Source organism: Syngnathus leptorhynchus, chromosome 14, assembly GCF_054491065.1.
Source record: "Syngnathus leptorhynchus isolate UIUO chromosome 14, UIUO_Slep, whole genome shotgun sequence".
NCBI lineage: Eukaryota > Metazoa > Chordata > Actinopteri > Syngnathiformes > Syngnathidae > Syngnathus > Syngnathus leptorhynchus.
The window spans coordinates 10,927,473-10,950,170 of record NC_141208.1 but is presented as its reverse complement, the minus strand read 5'-3'; the positions used below and the strand labels follow the sequence as shown (position 1 = coordinate 10,950,170).

Below are 22,698 nucleotides of genomic sequence, written 5' to 3'. Positions count from 1 at the left end.
CAGAAAGACCATGTGAAAGATCATGAATGTGTATTTCCTCACCCGTATGTCCCCAGGGTCTAAGCTGTGCTCGCTCCACGCTGAGGTAATGCTGTTGTTGATGTAAGAACCAGACCTTCCGATGTCCAGCTCCTCCTCATATGCCTCAGTGGCAATATCATTCCGAGCTTGAGTCTCCTTGGACAAAAACTAAGACAAAGAGTACCGTGACATTGTAAGCAAAAAGAAAACTATTTGTCCTTGTAATGATTATGTCAAAAAATATCTGCAAAGGGAATCTGAGGTGTGACGGCGCCGAACAATAATTTCCTGCAGTAAATATGCTAGATGGATTGTCGGAAATTGAAAAGTTTTCTGCCTGAAATTAAATTTGTTCTATTTAGACAAATGAGCCATTTCTGCTAATAACAATGGTCAGGACAAGAGCACTGCAAATATTTTATTAATATTAGAAAAACAAAATGACTGAATAAATTTTTCTAATCTTGTTACTTATTGACGGCGGAAACATTATACCATCTAACCTTTTCACCGGAAATGCTTAACAGAGTTTGTGGTATGCTAATGTGAAACCAGTAAAAATGCACAGCCTTCCATAAGATCCATCAGTCTGGTCGAAAGAGAATTTCTACTGGCATTTCACATAATAATGTATTGCGTGCACAGATCGGTGTCAGACCTAAGGCTCGGGGGCCAGATATGGCCAACCAAATAATTTTATGTGGCCCGCAAAGAAAATTTGTGCATCAACTTTGTGTCACTACTAAAATTGCAAATTAACTTCACACAAACTTGTTCAAACCCCGGGTCATATCAGAGACTATAAAAATGGGACCCATTGCCTCCCTGCCTGGCACTCAGCATTAAAAGGGTTGAAATTGGGGGTTAGATCACCAAAATGATTCCCAAGCGCGCCACCGCTGCTGCTTACTGCTCCCCTCTCCCCCAAGGGATCGGATCAAAATCACATGGGGATGGGTTAAATGCAGAGGACAAATTTCACAACACCCAGATGTGTGTATCGTCGGAAATTGAAAAGCTTTCTGGTCTGATTGGGACTTAATTATTTATTTACTTTAATAGCCTTCTGAAAAAAATGAGTTTGTTGCCATCCCAGCACGCAAGTTTGAATAAATATTAATTTCAAGCATTTTTTTTTGTTTTGTTTTTTACAGTAATTTTGTACTGTACTGGATATTTTTTATACCGTGAAAAAAATGACTGGTCAGTCAGATAACCTGTCCCTCCATCTAGTCAGTTAAACTGATGTTCCACTGGACATAAAATCTAGTCACATGAAGGTAGTACGTAGATCAAGGGTGTCAAACTCGTTTTTTTGTTGTGGGCCACATCGTAGTTATGGTTTCCCTCGTGGGGCCATTAATGACTATCTTTAATTATCATATGCACAACAGAATCCATCTAAAAAAAAAGTTTAACAAATTTCTAGTTCATTCTCGAAGTGGGGTTTAAAAAAATGTACTATCTCACGGAAGAGAATTTACAATTTGGATATTTTAACGAGAAATACTGAGTTGACAGACAAGTTGCCTTTGCGGGCCACACAAAATGATGTGGCGGGCCGGATTAGGCCCCCGGGCCTTGAGTTTGATACGATATGTAGATGATGGTGTAATGAAAGTTTTGCTTGAGCAGTGAAAGCAACAACAAAAGGGAGGCCCAATATTTAAGCCAGCCTGAGAAACAGATGCAGTGTGAGCTTCATGTTGCGTTTCATTATCCCAGCCTACTCGACTGACTGCAGTGTCTGAGGAGCCTAATTAAGACCGAATGAAAGAAGTGGGAACGTTGATGGTGTACTGCTTTTATCACACAGCGGGGTGATTAGATGTTTTCCATCAGACGTAAGAGATTGCATATAAATACTACCATGGGGGTGCTTAGAGAAATTACAAAAATGACTAACGCCATTTGAATAGGTTTCCAGCGCAGGATGCAAATGTGCTTCTTTATAGTTTTGTCAAAGTATGCTTCAGATTACTTCCGTCACATGAGCTACTGCTGTGATTAGAAGCTGCAATACAGCATCAGCCATTATGGAAGCCCCCCTGTGTCGATTATGAGAGTCATTACACTTAGTTTCACTTTCGGAACCTAAGATGATTAAAGTGCAATAAAGGATTAGCCAAAACTATTCCAAAGAGCCTCCAAGATTTACAATCCGCTGAACCAGATGTGGGCACAGTTCATTAATTGCAGATAATGGAATGATACCTTTGGAAAAAGAAGCACTCCCACAGTCACGGTGACAGTTAGATGAGTGTGAGCGAAGATCAACATCAGCATCCAGTCAGGGTGAAGGCTGGGCGCCACAGAGAACCTGCAGCGACACAAATTTTCTGTCAAAGTTAAAAGCCAGATCAGCAGAGAGCTCTTGCAGTCTTTGAATTCTGCTGTCAGACATCACTAGTGTTTCCACAACTATAAACACATTTGAAGGATTTAACCCTTCCACAGTATTTTTTCCCTTCATGTGTGGTTTGGATCTGTTAATATGCTTCAACTATTTGGCATGCTGCATATAAAACAGTTGACACATTCATTGTCCTTTGTTTTTCATGTTTGCAAAGCACATGAACTAGACTCTAGTTACTAGAGTGAACAAGTGGAAAATGCCACAAGCGTGGGTCTCGCCCCTTCCTTTGAGCTTTCGTCCAATGAGATGGCTGCATTCTCTCTCCCACATGCATCTTGTTGTCTAATTAGTTCTGCTACATTTAGTCCCAAGGTTCCTGTCAACGGCTGTCAGGGTATCCTTGTCCGTTGTCTTGTTTGGGCAGTGTGCTTTGCACTTCTACTTTTGCAGCAAAGTTGTGGATGTTTTTTTTTTTTTCAGTAAACTTAATGAGCTCTCCAGTTCCTTCTATGCTTTTTTTTTGCACTCTTATGTATCAACTAGCTAACACAAGAGTTTCCATACAGGTCATTTTGCTTGATAAATGAACAATATTAATGTCATCCAATTGTCTGTGAAACTTGATCGGTATATATGTCAGTGCAGCCCTGATATTTCTTGGATTATATATTTTTATTGGGAAACTAATTGCCATTGCTTCATGAGGTATTCTCAACTTTAAAAAACAACAACAGTATTTTTCAGTATTTAACAACAAAATGTCTATTCTCATTGGTTGGCTGGAAAATAATCCTTGCACGTATTCTTTTTGCATTGCCCGAGTTTTAACAATACTCTCACGGTTCACCTATGTTCCCATTTGTATACATTTTCATCATTTTGAATTTATTTATTTATTTATTCATTCATTCATTCATTCATTTATGCGGGCAACCCGTTTTTAGTGGAAAGGTTATTAATTATTTTTTCCAATACAATTGAATGGATGGTTTTGCCTTAAGTTGAATAGTGCAATGGGATAAATACGGCAAACCTTTTTCTGACACAAGACGACTTTTAAGATGACCTCCAAGACCTCACGGTGTAATTCTGTAAACACGACTGATTTGTTTCTGAGACCTTTCTCTTTTATTCCTGAAACCTGACTCGGACATTTGCATGTTCTTAACTGTGAAAACACGGGGAAATTGAGATTTTGCTGTTTGTTTCATGATAGTTTTGTGCACCCACCTTATGATGTGGAAGATGGCCGATAAGAGGAGCTCATTGTAGATGGCCACTGCCATGTAGCGCGGTTCATGGAAGGCTGAGTGAATCGTTCGCACGGCGTAGCACAGGTAAACCCCCCACAGCAGAAAGAGCAACTCAGCTGGGAAGCAAAATGAAGAAATGGAATTCCAATGACGTGAAAAAACTGCCAAAATAATTTCAGTGATTTGAAAGTAACTTCTTAAATACCTCAATTTGAACTATAGTCAGTATTCAACCACAGGAACATGCTAACTCTATCTTATTTGGATCTATTTTAGCTACGCATATAAAAACTTGCTGCATTCTAATTTATTTAATTGTTTGATTTATCATTTTATTCATATTATTTTATTTATTATAATTTCTTGATTTATTCTTCCAAATGGCAATATGAACTCTCCTGTCAAATCTATAGAGTCCATCAATTTCGAGTCGATTATTAATCCTGAAAATAATCTGTCTATAAATCATTAAACTATACTCTATTTCGTCTCAGGGTGCATAGGGAGCTCGTCTTGTAGCGCAACAAATCAAACAGACGTTTGTTTACTGCTGAAATTTTTGTGTCTATTGTTAGTCTGGAAAAAAAAAGATGTCTTTTTAGACAGATAAGTGTTCCCTTGTCGGCAATATTACAACAAAGGACAAGTCACAATGGTAATTTTATGACTGACAGAAGCAGCTTAGCAGGGGACTTCCTGTTGGAAGCATAAGATCAACACATTAGTGTGTTCTCAATGGTTGCCATAGCAACTAGCTGCTCCCTCATTTCCTGTTCTGCTTACAATACACGCATACAGATATTGTCGTATTTAACGTCACTCATTCTATTCAAAGTCCCTGCTGTGTGAGATTCTGACAGCTACTTCATTTTCATCTTCAGTATACGATTATGCTCTTTCTCTTCTCCGGGATATAGGAACACTTTTTTTTTACACTTAAATAAAGCCGTATCATCAGAATTATCTAGAGGCCAAACAATTGAGAATTCTAGGAAAGCCGTTTTATTCAGACAGAGTACGCAAATATTTACCAATCCCGAGCATGACAGACAATTGGGGGGGGGGGGGGGGTAAAAATGTATTTTATTTTTTTCGGATACGGGATGCATTGCACACACTTTACACACGACATTGTTGAACTCACTTACCGACAGCCATCATGTAGTCCCAGCGGTCAAGCAGACACATACTAAACTGCAACCCCTCCGATGAAAAGCCGGCTGTGATTAAGGCCCGACTCAGCTCCAGGTTCTGGCACACAGCAGAAGTCCAGGCCACCAAGAACCACAACACCACCAATAGGATTATTGCCAGCATCCTCAGAACGCACCAACTTGTCATGTAGGGTGTCCTTTGTGCCGTCCGTGACAAGAACACCTTTAGCACTCTGAAAACCAAAAAACAAAATACAGCTCAAATGAGGAGATGGGGAACATTCTGACCAAGCTGATCTCATGAAGCACTCACACAGAAACAAGTGTGAGTCTGAGTAGATGTTAGAGATGTTCTAACTCTAACTTATTTTGCAAGAACCACACGGGAGACAGTATGCCATTTGAACACTTGCAAGTGGAGAATTTGTTCGTTACTGTAGATACAGCAATGTCCGAACAAAGTCTGCCGTTGAAGTCATGCAAGAGAGTCTTTATTGAGAGAAGAAGGGTGGGGGTGAGAGTCAGCCAAGGTGGGGGTGACATTTGACATGTGTAGTGGGCACCTCAGCAAATGATTAACCACTTGGGAGGGTCCCAGTTTATCGCTCCACGAGGCCGTGGACATAAATTCTAGTGGAGCAAAACAAGGACGCCTCCACACCACCTGGAGAGCTTCAACAACTGAATGGTTCAACTGTTCAGAATCACGGGAAGGTAAAAGGTTCAAACAAAGTTCATCATTCTAGTCTACATCCCAACATAATCATACGATCAAGATAGTTTATAAACCCTAACAGTAGAGACTTTGTATGATGTATTAAAAAAAAAGAAAAAAAAAAGGGAAAGTTCAAATTTGCTGTTTTGGACTCCAAGAATATTTTCACTACAATATTTGTATATTTGATAGTTTACCTGAACAGCTTGAGGATGATGGTGCCATACATGATGGCGAACCCCAGCAGGCGAACCCATCTCAGGAGGATACAACGGAACACACTCGGGTGAAAGTACAGTATTATAACCTGCAACACACAGTCCACACCTTCAAAGAATAGAATTCAAATGAAATGACATGGATGGGATTTTGTTTGTTGACTACAGAACAAATTTATATTATTGATTGTATAAAAAAACAGTTGACCCCAAAATAAATAAAATAAAACAAAATAAGCACAGCAACAAATGAAGAAACTGCTTTTTAGCTTGTCAGTTCGGATGACAAAATATCTGTGTTTGTTTTTAATTATAACCCTGTTGTTTTCATTTGCATTTCCTTTTCTCAATCTGTCTGTCTTCATCGCAGCCATTCTAGCCACATGACAGAGCCACGACACCATCTCACTTTTATAAACAGCAGGCAGAATTAAAGCACTCAACATCGTACTCCTTACAAATTCTCAAATCTTTACAGCTTCGTAAACACACTAATCAGCCATCCGTCTTTCTGTCTTCTTTAAACACAAACATGCAGAGTCAAGCAGACAAACAGTGTCACGCCCTTTCCTCCATGCACTAAGTCACTGGAGATTTTTTTACATCACCCGCAGAGAGCGGTGGCCCTCTTTGGTTTGCACTCAACCAACTGTGCCTCCTCCATCAATTAATCAGCGGATGTACTGTATTTTTTAAAACAAGCAGTGCTCGAACTTGATGGACTGTTTAAAAATGCATTGAGCACCATAATGGAGCAGCTGCGCCATGCTTGGCTGAGGACGCTTGTGACACAAACTGTATTTTCTGTGTAACTGTACGGGCGAAGAGGCAGGACATCAAGGTGGGTTGAAAAGAACCCGGGGAAAGGTATAGTCATATTTAAAAGGTAGCGGGATGATAGCAAGTGCAGAAAAAAAAAGGAACACGGCTTTTTGAGTTGTGCACATAGGAGAGCGGAAGCATATTTGGGGAAACTCTATTTTTAGTCTATTTTATCCACCTGGGGAAACAGAATGGATGGATGCAAACTCACATTCATCACGTGAGGGTGAATTGCTGCAGCATCAAGAAATAACAGGTCCAAGATAATACTGCAGCCACATCAAAAGATGCACATGCCTTTGGTGCTCAAATGATTCTTCTGATTAGTATTTATTTACCTTCAGACAGACGGGAATTTTTTAACTTGGAATTAAAATTTGATGTAAAAAGTATAAATACACACATCGGTGGTGGTGGCTTTTTAGTCTTTTTTTTTTGGGTGGGAGGGCGTTACAAATTTTCACTTAGAATAATTAACATAGTTCAAATTTGATTCTTGGTTTTGATTCCTTTAAAAATGTTGCCGTCAACTTTCCAACTCCATCTAGCCATTTTAAAAATTGGCAATTATTTCAGATTGTCAGTGTGACAAATGCAGTCATTTATCAAAATTCTCCATTTTTCTTTAATGAAGTAATGTTTGCTTTTGTTTTGTAGTGATTGTTTGCTCTTATTTTCAGAAGCTTTATTTCCTGCCCTTGTGTCGCTCGTCATTATGGGTCAGTTTGCATCTTTGCCTGTCAGATGGTCTTTGTCTCCTGCCATGTTCTAAACCTACGTGCATAGTAAGCTTGACCTCTCTTTCATATTCCCACGTCCATGATTTTCTTTCTTTCTTGTGCTTCCTTGGTTAGATTTTGCTTGTCGTTTTATTTGTGATCTTGAGTTGCTTCTGGTTTCCCTTTTCCCATTTTTGTTTATTTCTTCCATGCTGCTTTTGTTACAACTTTATTTGTTGCCCACTCAATGAAGACTGTTTTTTTTGGGTTTTTTTTGCTACTTTACAAATTGTGCATTTGGGTCCTTCTTTTCCATCACAGTGTGAAAACTGTGCGAGCCCTTCCACACATACAAACCCACGCAAAACAGTATATCTTTGGGCAATTAACAAGAACTAGCAATAGCCTGACAGATGAGTAGAGGAAATGATATCTACTTACAGGGAAGTACAGCAGTAAAGCCCCAAATAATATTGCTTCCAGTAGAATGAATCCAGAAGTGCAGATACTCTGTACAGGAAGAAAGACGGGAGTCTGGAGCAATAATTATAACACAGTATTTTCAGAGTGTAAAGTGTTTAGCATAAATATAAATCACCCTATTTGGTTGGTGTGTAGATGGGGAGGTGTGTATGCAAATATACAAAGATGAAAGTTCATTCATGTACACTGTCCATGTCAAATAAACAAATATATAAAAAAATGTTCATGCTTAACTAAGCTACAATAGGTTGCTGGGTGGGCAGCATGGAAAGGAAAACCCAGAAAGGTTCAGGTTGCTTTTTTTTAGCAGTCTTGCATGAGTGTCGGTGTAAGAATCAAAACATCACAATTTTATCTTGTGGGGGTCATTCATGTCATCTGCTTATGATTAATATGTGCTGAATGAAACACAAAAGGACATGGTATGTTTATGTTCACATTGGTCATGTACTGTCGGCAGGTCCAGTTAAATGGACCTTACCTTATTTCTTCTGAAGTGATAGACCGCCACCATGCTGGTCAAGTCCAGCACCATGCACAGAGCTTGGAAGGAGGCCACAGCCAGTCGCAGCCCGCTGTCCTCCTGGGCGAGGCAGGGTGTGTTGTCTCTGCAGTAGGGACAACCCACCCGGCAAGGTAGGCACTTAGTCGCAGCGTCGGAAATGTCTTCTCTGTGAGAGCCCTGTACCTTACCTGAGAACGGAAGAGGGCTTGGTCAGACATTGAAAGATTGATGACTTCATGAACACAACAAAAATCCTTTTTTTCTCCCTCATTCTTTTGATTTACTCACGTCAAACTCATTTTTGTCGCGAGCCGCATTGTAGTTAGTTTCCTTCTGAGTGCCATTATGACTGTCAATGCTTTATATTATATACAGTATAAGCTACACAACAAACTGATGAAGTTTTGAAATCACAGACTGGTAAAAACTGTTCAAATATTTGAAAAAGATGAATGTGATAAAAATTGCTGGAACTTCTTTATCTTTTAAAAGTGAAGACAATTTGTAATTTTAATATTGACACACATGCACTTTGTCTTGGCGGGACACAAATATATGTGGCGGGCTGTATCTGGCCCCCGGGCCTTGAGTTTGACACCCATGCTCTATATCAAGATCATTGTCTCGAGCAATTTGTGTTTGTATTTGCAGTGACAATTGAACAGGTGGATTGGATTGAATTGATTTGTTTAATGGGTAGCAGTCACCAGTCCAATAAATGAAAATGTCACAGCAATTACAATGAGAAAAATTCAGCTTTAATTAGAAAATGATGAAAGAGAAGAGAATAAACCATCGTGACCCTGCATTTTTAATCACTCATGTCTGAATTGATTGATCAAGATCCAAGATTGCTTTTCCAATACATCTGTAGGTTACTCCAGTTGCTTCTAATGGAATTTGTTCCAGAAATTCAAAACAGATTCCTTTGGCAACACGTCCGTTGAGGCCAGATGAGGAGTTGGTCTATTAAATCTGACATAAATCCTCCACTGACCATCTGCTGCACCTCTGAAAAATTGTGCTTAATCAACTTATTGTGAATCTTAGCACTCCTATCGTATGCAAGATTTCAAACTTTACGCTTTTCTGGATTTCTTACCTATTACTAGGTGCATTTCCACCTATATTGAAATACCTGCAGTATTGAAATGATATTCATTGTTGTATAAATGTCGTTATTTTGCACGGTTTCTAACTAAGTCATGGTATGCTGCATCTTTCCCTCACCCTTGTGCCCGTTTTGGCCCGTTGCTAGAAAACAATACCAAACGGTTTCCCGCCCAATCTTATTAGTGTGAACTCCAGGTGTTTACAAAGAACATACCCAACACTTTCCGAGACCTGTGAGTCTCTTCACACAATGGAGCTCACATCTTGCTGCATTACAATAAAGCTGCAGTTTAGCATATCATAGCCTCAGGGGCGCTGTATTGCTGGAGTCAGGGAGGAGAATCCCTGCAGTCGCTTGATTATTTGGCTGATCCAAAGCAACCTTCCTGCCTGAGGACGCTGCAGTGCTCTCAGTCAAATGAATGCTCTCATTTGAATCCGGCCCATGATCCGCAGAGGTCATGACACATTCATCCATTTGGTCTGATCCTTTTGCTTCAATACCTGTGCAAGGCTTAAAATTTCCACAGCAGCAAGAACATGACTAACTAGGTCTGCATCCTGAAATTTCCAACCCCCAGGATATCTCTTCAAAGTGAGCACAAAAATATTAGACAAAAAATGCTTGAAAAGGTTGTTTTCCCATAAGTCTCAAAAGGCTTGTGTTCAAATATCAATATTTTGATGTGTCACGGAGCCGCGACATGTATTGTAAAGCCAAAGAAGAATTTGTAACCTACTTTTAAACCCATTGAGCGCCACACGGCTTGGAAGATAAAATCCTTTCTTGCATTGGCACTTGTATTTGTCCAACACAAATCCGTGACCGGCGATTGGCGTGCACTGCGAGAAGAGAAAACAGATCAGAATGCAAAACGGTTATCCACTTTTTTTCAGCTGCAACACATGATGGTTTTTTTTTTTATGAATTAAAAAAAATTATAAACCACATATTTTCCATCGGCCTTTGTTGAGTACACAACGAGGGAAATAACACAGGTTAGCATAATAAGTGGAATCTGCCAGCTCCATCAAAAATGATTTTGAAAATCGATACTTCCATCTATAAAGCATAAAATTGCTCATACTACAAACTGTGCTCTTGCCCAGTGCGCTTTGTAAAATGAACTTGCTAAAGTTGTGTCATTGAGTCTTCAATATTATCCACATTCTCGTCAGCTGCAGCAGCACGCCCGGCTATAAACACGCCTGGCATCCAGGGGAATCACATAGCTTTGCCAAGTAACCAGGACACTAATTCATATCTAAATTAAGAATTAAGGCTTGTTTGCACAATTCAAGCTTCCACATTATTTCAGCTCACTTCATACCTCGACGAGTTTATATATTTATAGTTTCATACGGAACGCTCGCATCATTTTGAATGCAAGTTGCAAACGTGCGCTGAAATTAAAGCCGCAATAAATTTGGCATGAATGCTCAGAAATAGACCCCGGCTGCAGAAGCTGGCTCATGGGACATGGAATGTCACCTCTCTGGCTGGAGAGGAGCTCGAGCTGGTGTGTGAGGCAGAAATGTTCCGACTAGACATAGTCGGACTTGCCTCCACACATAGTTTGGGCTGTGGTACAAGCCCTTTCAAGAGGGGCTGGACTCTCTTCCACTCTGGAGTTGCCCACGGTGAGAGGCGTCGAGTAGGTGTGGGCATACTTATTGCCACCCGGCTGGGCACCTGCACATTGGAGTTCTTAAAGTCTAGCACGCATTATTTGCTTTTACATTGATTCCTAAGGGAAACTTACAAACCCAATGGCAGAACCAATTAAAAAAGTCAAAGTCTGCTTTATTGTCAATTTCTTCACATGTTAAGACACACAAAGAGATCGAAATTATGTTTGACACCGTCCCACGGTGACTTGACACATCACACAACACATACAAGCAAATAGCACAAAGAGTAAAAAAAAATAGATAAGAGCGATGAATAAGTAATAAGCAAATAACCTAAATAAATAAACAATAAATAAATAAATAGACAAATAAGAGGAGCAAAATGGAGCAAGCGTGCATACAGCAGACAGCCAGATTATAGCGCAAAAGTGCAGGACGTTATGCAGCCGAGGGGGGAGGGGGGAGAGAGTTCAGGATCCTGACTGCTTGGAGTATGAAGCTGTTGGTGAGTTTGGTGGTGTGGGAGCGCAGGCTCCTGTACCTCTTCCCAGAGGGCAGAAGATCAAACAAAGAGTGAGCGGAGTGACTCACATCACACACAATTGCGGTCGCCTTGCGGGTGAGATGGGAGGTGTAAATGTCCTTCAGGGTGGGGAGTGAAGCACCAATGATCTTACTAGCCGTGTTCACTATGCGCTGCAGGGCCTTCATGTTGTATTCAGTGCAGCTACCACCCCACACAACGATACAACTGGAGAGGACGCTCTCAATGATGCCACGGTAGAATGTGGTCATGATGGCAGGAGGAGCACTCGCTCGCCTGAGTTTTAAGTTCATGAGTAGAGGTACTACTATACAGCAAACACACTCGTAAGATGCTGTAGCGGAAGCAATATTTATGTTTTCGAGCCTTTCAAGTTCCTCTCAAGTATAAAATGTTTGTCTTCTATCACAAGGCAAAGCCTTGAAAAACAAGGCAGACATAGAAACATCTAAATGCAAAGAAGTATTTTTCCAAGGCTTGGCTCATTTTTCTTCAGGCGCAATGGAAAAGCTATCAAGCGATGGTTTCAGGTGCTTACATTTAATGGATCCCCTTAATCGGGTGGCACTCTAAAAGTGAGCCGTTATTTAATCATTGCAGAGGGGCTTTTCATCCTTTACTCTCCAAGCCTGTATTGTTATTCACAACTAGTCCCAAAGCCTTGAAAAAGAAACCTGGGAAATTTGTTGCTCGAAAGACAAACAGTAGAAATGACATGTACAATGATTCCGAGGGTTCGCCATGACTAAAATTTGCCTGACATCCAGCACACATGTCGGCAGAGCTCAGAATTTGTCATCAGAATTTCTTGCATCTGTGCCAGAAAGAGGCAGATATGTACAGGTGATTAATATTTCAGATGCATGCAACTCACATCACAAAAAAATACTTGCTGAGCTGTTGCCAGAATTAATCGCATGTTAGAATCTGCTGCGCAGTACGGACAATGAAAGGAAGCTGAAAAGTGATATTAGCCCCTCACTTTTTTGCCTTCAGAAATTCAAATATTTTACATAGAGCAAATTTTAATCTTCCAGAAAAATCCTGTAATCTTAAAATTACACAGTCCTCTTTTCTAAGGACATACTTGGCTTTAAGAAAATGGAGTAAGACTATTCAAGAAGAGTACATGGAATGAAAGGAGAGTGTGAACGAAATTGCTCCATAAATAGTCATGGAAACCAAAAAATGAGGCAGGAAAAAGGAGGTAGTGTGGCCTTGAGTGGCAAACCTTTTTTGCCTGTCATTGCAGTTTACGCTCATTAGCAGAGCTCTGCTTTATCTCCTACACACACACACACACACACACACACGCACACACGCACGCACGCACGCACGCACACACACACACACACACACATACATATGCAAACACACTTTTACACACTCTCTTGATATCTTCATACGCATCCAGTCTCAATGGCTTGAAGGAATCATTTCGAAGCTGTTGTATAATTACCCGAGTACTCGTCTAAGAGCCCACCCTTTATGACAACTCATCCATAAATGCATGAGCATATTTAGAACATGATGACAGATCCCACTTTGTCCACAGCCTCTGCGGGAATGTATAAGAGAATACAAGAAGACTTGAAAGAGCCTGACCAGGGTGGTGGGGAAAAAAACTTGAGCTGTTTTCCAGCTTCTATATACAGTATAGGCTATAAAACAAACTGATGAATAACTACATTTGAAATCAGAGATGAGTACGAACTGTTCAAATATTTTTAAAAGATGAATAGGAGTAGAAGTTGCAAGCAATATCTCTATTTTTTTTTTTTAAATAAACAATTTGTCATTTTAGTAATGACACAAAGTCAATGCAAAATGTACACATAAAATGATGTGGCAGGCCGTATCTGGCCCCCAGGCCTTGAATTTGACATCTATGATTTAACTCATCAAAAATGTGGTGATTGAGCATGTTGAAAATTTGAAAAGATCATCACTATGTTCTGCTTTCTTCTAGCGCAAAACTTATCATGGTCAAAATGCTATCAAAAGGCCTACCATGCAGCCTTCAAGTTGAAAAGAGGCAATTGAGCGGCTGTGCATGAACTTGCATGAAGCAAATGAATTGATGAGAAAAAATTGGCACAAGTACCATAGGGAAGGAACTTACTGCTTAAAAAAATTTTTTTTTTTAAAAAGTCAGCCTTTTGGGGCTGCTCCTTCAGCACGCAATCCTGACACTTGGCTGTTTCCAATTTTCACCTTTATAATGTTCACAAGAGGTGTTTTTGGAGAAAGTCTATTTGAAGCTTTGGGCAAGTTTAATTATTGGATCTGACTTGATCGCTTGATCTGTCGCCCCTAACATTGCCAAGCAGAACAATTCCCACTGCTCTCAATTGACTGAGACAGAAAGTTTGAAGGATGAGGCAACATCATATCGGCGAGGTGTTAACATTGCTGAGCTGCGCTCGAGCGACACGTCACAAATAGAACTTTCGCACGTTCTGCAGAGCAACATGATACTCCATCACATTAACAAGGAGTTGATTGTTAGAACTTGGGAGACTGAATCTCAGGGCTTGCTTGGATTCAATTGACTTCCCACAGGCCATTTCAGCAAATAATGTGTTTTAGGAGAAAGATAGAAGCTGTTTCAACATTTCACCTGCATTTTCCCCCAAAATGTCTCCTCAATGCCTCACTTTTTTTTGGGACATCATCCACTTCAGGTGTAGCCGGCAGGCTGTTGAACTATAAAGATAATTTCACCGTATCAAATAGGAATAGGAGGGCAGCAAAGCAAGTTCAAGCAGCACACAAAGTGAGAAAACAAGAGATGGGAAGCTAGCAGATAATGAGCTAATCCATACAGCCCTGCAAGCGTAAGATGGAGTCTTAAACTGAACATTTGATGAGGATTAATTATTTTTAGTACCATAATTTTCGGACTATTAGTCGCTCCGGAGTATAAGTCGCACCAGCCATAAAATGCACAATAAAGTGAAAAAAAACTTATATAAGTCGCTCCGGAATATAAATTATTCGCCCTAAGCACTTTTAGGGCGAATGTATTTGTCAAAATCCAACACCGAAAACCAGCAACAACAGGCTAAACGATACGGTATGCTAACGTAACATATACACAAACGAGCTGAGAACAGGCCTGACGTAACATTCAGAGTTATTCAAGTAAGTATTACATAAATACTTAAGTATTAAGTATTACATAAATAACACGTTTATCAAACCATCTGTGTCACTCCAATTCATTAAATCCATCGATGTGCTTTATGTAAACAATGCTGCAGTACGCGTATGCGCCGCATATGCTGATGTCGGACTATTTGTTTATTTGTTTGCATTTCTAATTATACCACAGATCCATATAACGATATATAAAGTATATTTCGAATAATTATCATATTACAACAACATTATCAAACCATCTGTGTCACTCCATATCATTAAATCCATCGATCGTCATCGTCTAATAGGTAAACAATGCAGAGTACGCTCGCCCTCTGATTCGTCATGATTTGCATTTCTAATTATTTCAAAACCCATATAACGATATACAAAGTATATTTTAAATAACTATCATATAGTAACAATATTGTCAAACCATATGTGTTGCTCCAATTCATTAAATCTATCGATCGTGCTTTATGTAAACAATGCTGCCTATGTGCCGCATATGCTGACGTCGGACCCGTTGCAAATTGCATTTCTAATTATACCACAGACCCATATAACGGTATACATAGTATATTTTAAATAACAATCATATTACAACAACATTATCAAACTATCTGTGTCACTCCAAATCATTAAATCCATCGATCAAATTCCTCGTTCTTCATGTCAACAACGGCGCGCGTGCGCTGCAGCGATCTAGTACATAACTATGTTGTAGCGTTAACAAAATACCAAGAAAGATGTGGGTTTGGTAAACGGCTCTTTATTTAACAAAACAAGAGTTCAACGAGCTCTGAACATCCAGCCACGGAGGTGGAAGAGCGCTCCATAAATAGGACCGGGTGTGCGTAAAAGCCATGTCCGAGCCCCATCCACCGTCCCCGGACAGCCACCCGGCCGAGCGCCGGCCCCCGACTTTCATCCACGAAAGTGAAAGAGAGCTCCCGTCGAAAGGACCGGGCGTGCGTAAAAGCCATAATAGTTTTTCAAACTTTCTGTGTCACTCCAAATCATTAAATCCTTCAAACTCTTTGTCCTCCGTGTCACTTACAAACAAAGCCTTTAATGATGCCGGTAGTACGTGGGGCCCTTCGTCATCTTCGTCATCCCGTGATCAAATCCTTTGTCTCTTATGTAAACAACCCCCACGCGGCACGGGTGACGTCACTTGCAGTTCAAATGACAGTAATCCCTTGCTACATCGCGGTTTGTTTTTCGCAGATTTTTGAATTTTGAAAATTTTTGAAAAAAATCACATATAAGTCGCTCCTGAGTATAAGCCCCCCCCCACCCAAACTATGACAAAAACTGCGACTTATAGTCCGAATATTACGGTAGTTGGACTACAGTGACCATTTCACAGTCTTTGCATTGTGACTGTTAAATAAAATAATCATAGCTTTGCGAGAAGGAGGCTTACATCTCATTTGTTGTCTCTACAACTTTCTCCTTGTATTCACTTTGCATTCTGAACATAACTGTAAGATTTTTATCGATTCCTTCTTTGTCGTAAAAAAGGAGGTTTCAATCCAGACACTTTTTTTATGACTGGAATTTCATTCCCACCTCTGTACATAACTGAAGATAATAGAACACAGAGTACAGTCCGTGTTAGAGATGTTCTGACAATGGTTCTTCTTATTTTGCAAGAACCACACGAGAGACAGTATGCCCTTTAAGCAAATCCAAGTGGAGAGCCATCCGTTACTGTAGGTACAGCAATGTTCGAACAAACTCTGCCGTTAGTCTCTTACAAGAGCATATTTATTGAGAACAAGTAGGGTGGGGGTGACATTGGACATGTTTGGTGGTCACCTCAGCAACTTAATCAGTGCAGAGGGTCCCAGTTCATTGTTTTACGAGGTCGTGGAAATAAAACCTAGTGGAGCATTTTAGATGACTAACTAAGCAAGGATGTTTCCACACCATTTGGAAAGTTTCAACAACTGAATGGTTAAACTTTTCCGAGTCAAGGAAAGGTAAAAGGTTTAAACAAAGTTAATCATTCTAGTCTACATCCCAACATAATCATATGATCAAGATAATTTATAAACCCTAACAGTCCGCATCAAGTGTTTAAAGATAATGAAAGCATGAATAAGGAAAATCGAATCTGATCTGCTTTAAGCTCTTCTGGGCTTCACTGAAAGATGAGACTCCAAATGCAGTTGACGCTTCCCATACATATTTGTTATAAAAAAACAACAACTGCCTGTTATGGTTACATTACATACTAATAAAATTATCTAGTCAGGTAGAATTACTGATTTTGTCAAATCAAGTTTTCTCTTTCAACACACGCAGTGTGTGGCCACATCTTGAATCTAACCTCCCACGCTCCTACTCAAAAAAGATGAATGACAGTGATGACTAAGTTGCCACTGAATCACAGAGAAAGGCGCTGTGTGTTAGAAGACTCATCATATGAGGAGAGTAAGCGGCGCTACAACGCGGAATGTCACACTACAAAGCTCCAGCTCAGTGGCCTAGAGGTAGAGTGTCCGGCCTGAGACTTGAAGGTTGTGGATTCAAACCCCGGCCGCGTTATACCGAAGACTATAAGAATGGGACCCATTGCCTCCCTGCTTGGCACTCAGCATTAAGGGTTGGAATTGGGGGGGGTTAGATCACCAAAATGATTCCCGAGCGTGGCACCGCTTCTGCTCTCTGCACCCCTCTCCCCCAGGGGATGGATCAAAATCCCACGGGGATGGGTTAAATGCAGAGGACAAATTTCACCACACCCACATGTGTGTGTGGCAATCATTGGGACTTTAACTTTAAGATCCCAACAAACACAAAAATTTAAATACGTGAGGTGTGATTAGTGCACACTCCTAAGAGTGAGAACAAGATACCCAAAGACAAGATCTTCGACGTGGGCTGCTACTGTTGCAATTCGCTGACAAAACTATTACACAAATGAGTTTGACACCCTTAGTTTAGAACACAGGTGTCAAACTAAAGGCCCGTAAGCCAGATATGGCCCGCCACATCATTTTGTGTGGCCCGCGAAGACAAATTGTGCATCAAATTCATGTGTCATTACTAGAATTCCAAACTGGTTTCACTTTTAATAATATCTTTTTTTTTTAAATATTTGACAAGATTTTACTCCTCTGATTTGAAAACGAGTTATTTGTCAGTTTGCTTTGTAGCTTTTACTGTATATAATATGAGGTGCTCATACATTTATTTGGGTTGACAGTCATAATGGCCCTCTGAAAGAAGCTATGACTACAATGCAGTCCATGAAAAAAAATTGTTTCACACCCCTGGTTTAGAGCAAAGGTGTCAAACTAATTTTTTGTTGCGGACCGCATCAGAGTTATCTTTTCCCACGTGGGGCCATTGATGACTTGAATAGAAATGAATGGGTGTGGATATTATTACATACAACAGAATAGTAAAAAAAAATTCCAATTAATTTTGAAATTGGGATTGTGAGTCCTCACCTTATCGTGGTGGAGGGGTTTGCGTGCCCCTATGATCCTAGGAGCTATGTTGTCTGGGGCTTCATGCCCCTGGTAGGGTCACCCATGGCTAAAGGCTCCTAGGTGAGGGGCCAGACAAAGCACGGCTCACCCAAGCCCCTTGATAAAAAACAAAAATTGACTTAGTTTTCCCTCGCCCGGAGGCGGGTCACCGGGGCCACCCTCTGGAGCCAGGCCTGGAGGTGGGGCTCGAAGGCGAGCGCCTGGTGGCCGGGCCTTCGTCCATGGGGCCCGGCCGGACATAGCCCGAAAATAAAACGTGGGTTCCCCTTCCCATGCGCTCACCACCTGTGGGAGGGGCCAAGGGGGTCAGGTGCAAAGTGAGCTGGGCGGCGGCCAAAGGCGGGGAGAACCTTGGCGGTCCGATCCCCGGCTGCAGAGACTGGCTCTGGGGACATGGAACCCGAGCCCGAGCTGGTGTGTGAGGCAGAAAAGTTCCGACTAGACATAGTCGGACTTGCCTCCACACATAGTTTGGGCTCTGGTACAAGCCCTCTCGAGAGGGACTGGACTCTCTTCCACTCTGGATTTGCCCACGATGAGAGGCGTCGAGCAGGTGTGGGCATACTTATTGCCCCCCGGCTGGGCGCCTGCACATTGGGGTTCACCCCGGTGAACGAGAGGGTAGCCTCCCTCCGCCTTCGGGTGGGGGGACGGGTCTTGACTGTTGTTTGTGTCTATGCACCAAACGGCAGCTTAGAGTACCTACCCTTCTTGGAGTCCCTGGAGGAAGTGCTGTAGAGCGCTCCTTCTGGGGACTCCATCGTTCTACTGGGTGACTTCAATGCTCACGTGGACAATAACAGTGAGACCTGGAAGTGGCTGGGGAGAGGGACATCTGGGAGTCCCTCCTAAAGCGGATAAGCGGAAGAAGATGGATGGATGGATGGATGGATGGATGGATGGATGGATGGATGGATGGATGGATGGATTATGACAAAAAAATTGCAATATCTCAATTTAGAGTTTGGGCATTTTAACAAGAAACATTGAGTTAATACGATTTTGATTTTGCGGGCCACATAAAATGATGTGGTGGGCCGGATCTGGCCCCGGGTTTTGAGTTTGACACCTGTGGTTTAGAGCCATTAAACAAACCAAAACAAAGAAAAGCGGAAGGCGGATGGACACATAGACAAAGAGCATGGTCAATTATTCAAAAAATCTTGATGCAATCCATTACACAACATTTATTATACATCATATGGGCGGCGACATGCCATGACACATGAGCAGCTCCAAAGCTCCTCCCCCTAAGGGGTCAAGGAGGTTTGTCAGTTTAAACCCCTCGGCACTGACATGAAGGTGGAAGCTAATGCGCCAAAAAAAAAAGAGATCCTCACACACTGACAGAACATGGATCATCGCACTCTAAAAAGTGACAAAACATGATGGATGGGTACCTTGGCGTTTAAAGTGACAAAACATGATGGATGGGTACCTCGGCGTTTAGATTAAATAGAAAAATAAATGCAAAAGTGTTTGAAAGAAGGAAAAGATGAGAATGATGCAGCACTTACTTCCATGCTGGTAAGATTGCAGCGATGTGTCCCGGCAAACCAGCCACTGTCGGAACACTGGTCAATATCCACATTCTGCAAGTTCACATCCAAACGAACAACACCTCTGGCAAGGGGAAAGAGCAGACAAAAGGTTAGGAGAAAAAAATGGCTAGTGTAAATGAATCAAAACAGACATCTATACTAGTGCGACAAAAACATTTAAAGCAGGAATGTCAGACTGGGTTTTTATGACTGTCAACCCAAATAAATGTATGAGCACCTCAAATTATACACAGTAAAACCTACAAAACAAACTGACAAATAACTACTTTTCAAATCAGACTAGTAAAAACTGGTCAAATATTTAAACAAAAAAAGATATCAAAAGTGAAGACAATTAGCAATTCTAGTAATGACACAAATTTGATGGACAATTTATCTTCGCGGGCCACATAAAATGATGTGGCAGGCCGTATCTGGCCCCCGGGCCTTGAGTTTGACACCTGTGATTGAAAGAATCAAGTATTGAGGTGAAAAAAAAAAAGAATTATGATTTTGTCATTGTTTACAAACTGCCAATGGCTCTATGAGATTATATTCCATGTTTGTGCAGCAAGCAGAATGTCATGTTCTTAGTTTCAAAAAGGTATAAAAGGACCAACAACTCAAAGAACTCAAATCTATCATAAAACAGATATGTGACGTTTTGAATACACGGCTGCAGCAACACTTGCCTCAAAACACGTTGGTCAGTGGTCACATTGTTGATAACATGAACCAAATTATTGCAAACAAATTATTAATTAAAAAAAATACTGAAATAAACTATTTCAAATAATTTCTAGTTAATCATAGAAAATAGGCATTACTATAGATCCCTCAAAAAGTCAACTGTCCTGACTCTAAACCGGAGTCTTAAGCATTGCTCATCATGTGACTTTGTGTTCAGAATAAATCCCTAGTGTCACACTTTGAAATGTCCCCTTCTCCTTTTCTCTTTTGTGTTTCCGTGGATGAGCCTGACACCCGCTGTCTCCATCTGCCTGCAGGGAAGTGGAACAAACAAGCATGGAGAGAGGATTTTACCGCCACCTCCATTCCATTGTGCACAATGAGAGGAAAGCAGTCAGTGTATGCGTGAGGCAGTCTTTGTTTGACTGAGACAGAAAGCAATGAGTTGTGACAGCTGCTGCTCTGCCTCTCACTGTCACAATGTCTTAATTTTTCCATTGCATTAGAAGCAAGGGGAAATTACACTAGATGAAGAAAGGCTTAAGCCTTTCTGTCCAGACGTTCTATTTTTAGGAACGTCATCACAGCACTGAGACGGAAGCAGAGAAGCATTTCCAGCTCTCACGAACATGAAGAGAAAATGCACATTCTCCATGCTGTGCGACTTTAACCGACACTCGACACCAGTTTGGCAATTCGGGGATTGGTGTATTTACCCCTCCGTGAGTCGTCACCTTATCGTGGTGGAGGGGTTTGCATGCCCCTATGATCCTAGAAGCCATGTTGTCAGGGGCTTCATGCCCCTGGTAGGGTCACCCATGGCAAAAGGGTCCTCGGTGAGGGGCCAGACAAAGCACGGCTCAAAAGACTCCTCATGATGAAAAAGACAAATGGACTTAGTTTTCCCTCGCCCGGATGCGGGTCACCGGGGGCCCCCTCTGGAGCCAGGCCCGGAGGTGGGGCTCGAAGGCGAGCGCCTGGGGGTCGGGCCTTTGCCCATGGGGCCCGGCCGGGCATAGCCCGAATAGAAAACATGGGTCCCCCTTCCCATGGGCTCACCACCTGTAGGAGGGGCCAAAGGGGTCGGGTGCAAAGTGAGCTGGGTGGCGGCCAAAGGCGGGGAGAACCTTGGCGGTCTGATCCCCGGCTGCAGAGGCTGGCTCTAGGGTCGGACATAGTCGGGCTTGCCTCCACACAGTTTGGGCTCTGGTACAAGCCCTCTCGAGAGGGGCTGGACTCTCTTCCACTCTGGAGTTGCCCACGGTGAGAGGCGTCGAGCAGGTGTGGGCATACTTATTGCCCCCCGGCTGGGCGCCTGCACATTAGGGTTCACCCCGGCGAACGAGAGGGTAGCCTCCCTCCGCCTTCGGGTGGGGAAACCGGTCCTGACTGTTGTTTGTGTCTATGCACCAAATGGCAGCTCAGAGTACCCACCCTTCTTGGAGTCCCTGGAGGAGGTGCTGGAGAGTGCTCCTTCTGGGGACTCCATCGTTCTACTGGGTGACTTCAATGCTCACGTGGGCAATGACAGTGAGACCTGGAAGGGCGTGATCGGGAGGAACGCCCCCCCCCCCCCCCCCCCCGATCAGAACCCGAGCGGTGTTCTATTGTTGGACTTCTGTGCTCGACACGGATTTTCTATAATGAACACCATGTTCAAGCATAAGGGTGTCCATGTGTGCACTTCACACCAGGACACCCTAGGCCGCGGTTCGATGATCGACTGTGGTCGTGTCGTCAGATTTGCGGGTGCATGTTTTGGACACTAGGTGAAGAGAGGGGCGGAGCTGTCAACTGATCACCACCTGGTGGTGGGTTGGCTCCGATGGTGGGGGAAGATGCCGGTCCGACCTGGCAGACCCAAACGCTCTGTGAGGGTCTGCTGGGAACGTCTGGCAGAATCCCCTGTCAGGAAGAGCTTCAACTCCCACCTCCGGCAGAGCTTTTCCCACGTCCCGGGGGAGGCGGGGGACATTGAGTCCGAGTGGACCTTGTTCCGCGCCTCCATTGTTGAGGCAGCCGACCGGAGCTGTGGCCATAAGGTTGTTGGTGCCTGTCGTGGCGGCAATCCCCGAACCCGCTGGTGGACACCGGCGGTAAGGGATGCCGTCAAGCTGAAGAAGTAGTCCTATAGGGCCGTTTTGGCCTGCGGGACTCCGGAGGCAGCTGACAGGTACCGGATGGCCAAGCGGAACGCGGCTTCGTCGGTTGCTGAGGCAAAAATTCGGGCGTTGGAGGAGTTTGGCGAGGCCATGGAGAATGACTTCCGGACGGCTTCGAGGAAA

General features: G+C 42.4%; 1 protein-coding gene across 1 annotated transcript in view; it reads right to left on the bottom strand.

Moving 5' to 3' along the window:
- The window catches only part of gpr158b (G protein-coupled receptor 158b), a 29,614-nt gene that overhangs the window by 3,186 nt on the left and 3,730 nt on the right, over positions 1-22,698 (bottom strand). The window contains exons 2-10 of the mRNA XM_085930869.1: positions 19,700-19,805; positions 10,100-10,202; positions 8,223-8,434; positions 7,700-7,768; positions 5,697-5,806; positions 4,779-5,017; positions 3,608-3,746; positions 2,236-2,341; positions 43-189 (exon numbers count right to left, since the gene is read on the bottom strand). Coding sequence (XP_085786995.1) covers positions 43-189; positions 2,236-2,341; positions 3,608-3,746; positions 4,779-5,017; positions 5,697-5,806; positions 7,700-7,768; positions 8,223-8,434; positions 10,100-10,202; positions 19,700-19,805 — 1,231 coding nt within the window. The remainder of the gene's footprint in view (positions 1-42; positions 190-2,235; positions 2,342-3,607; positions 3,747-4,778; positions 5,018-5,696; positions 5,807-7,699; positions 7,769-8,222; positions 8,435-10,099; positions 10,203-19,699; positions 19,806-22,698) is intronic.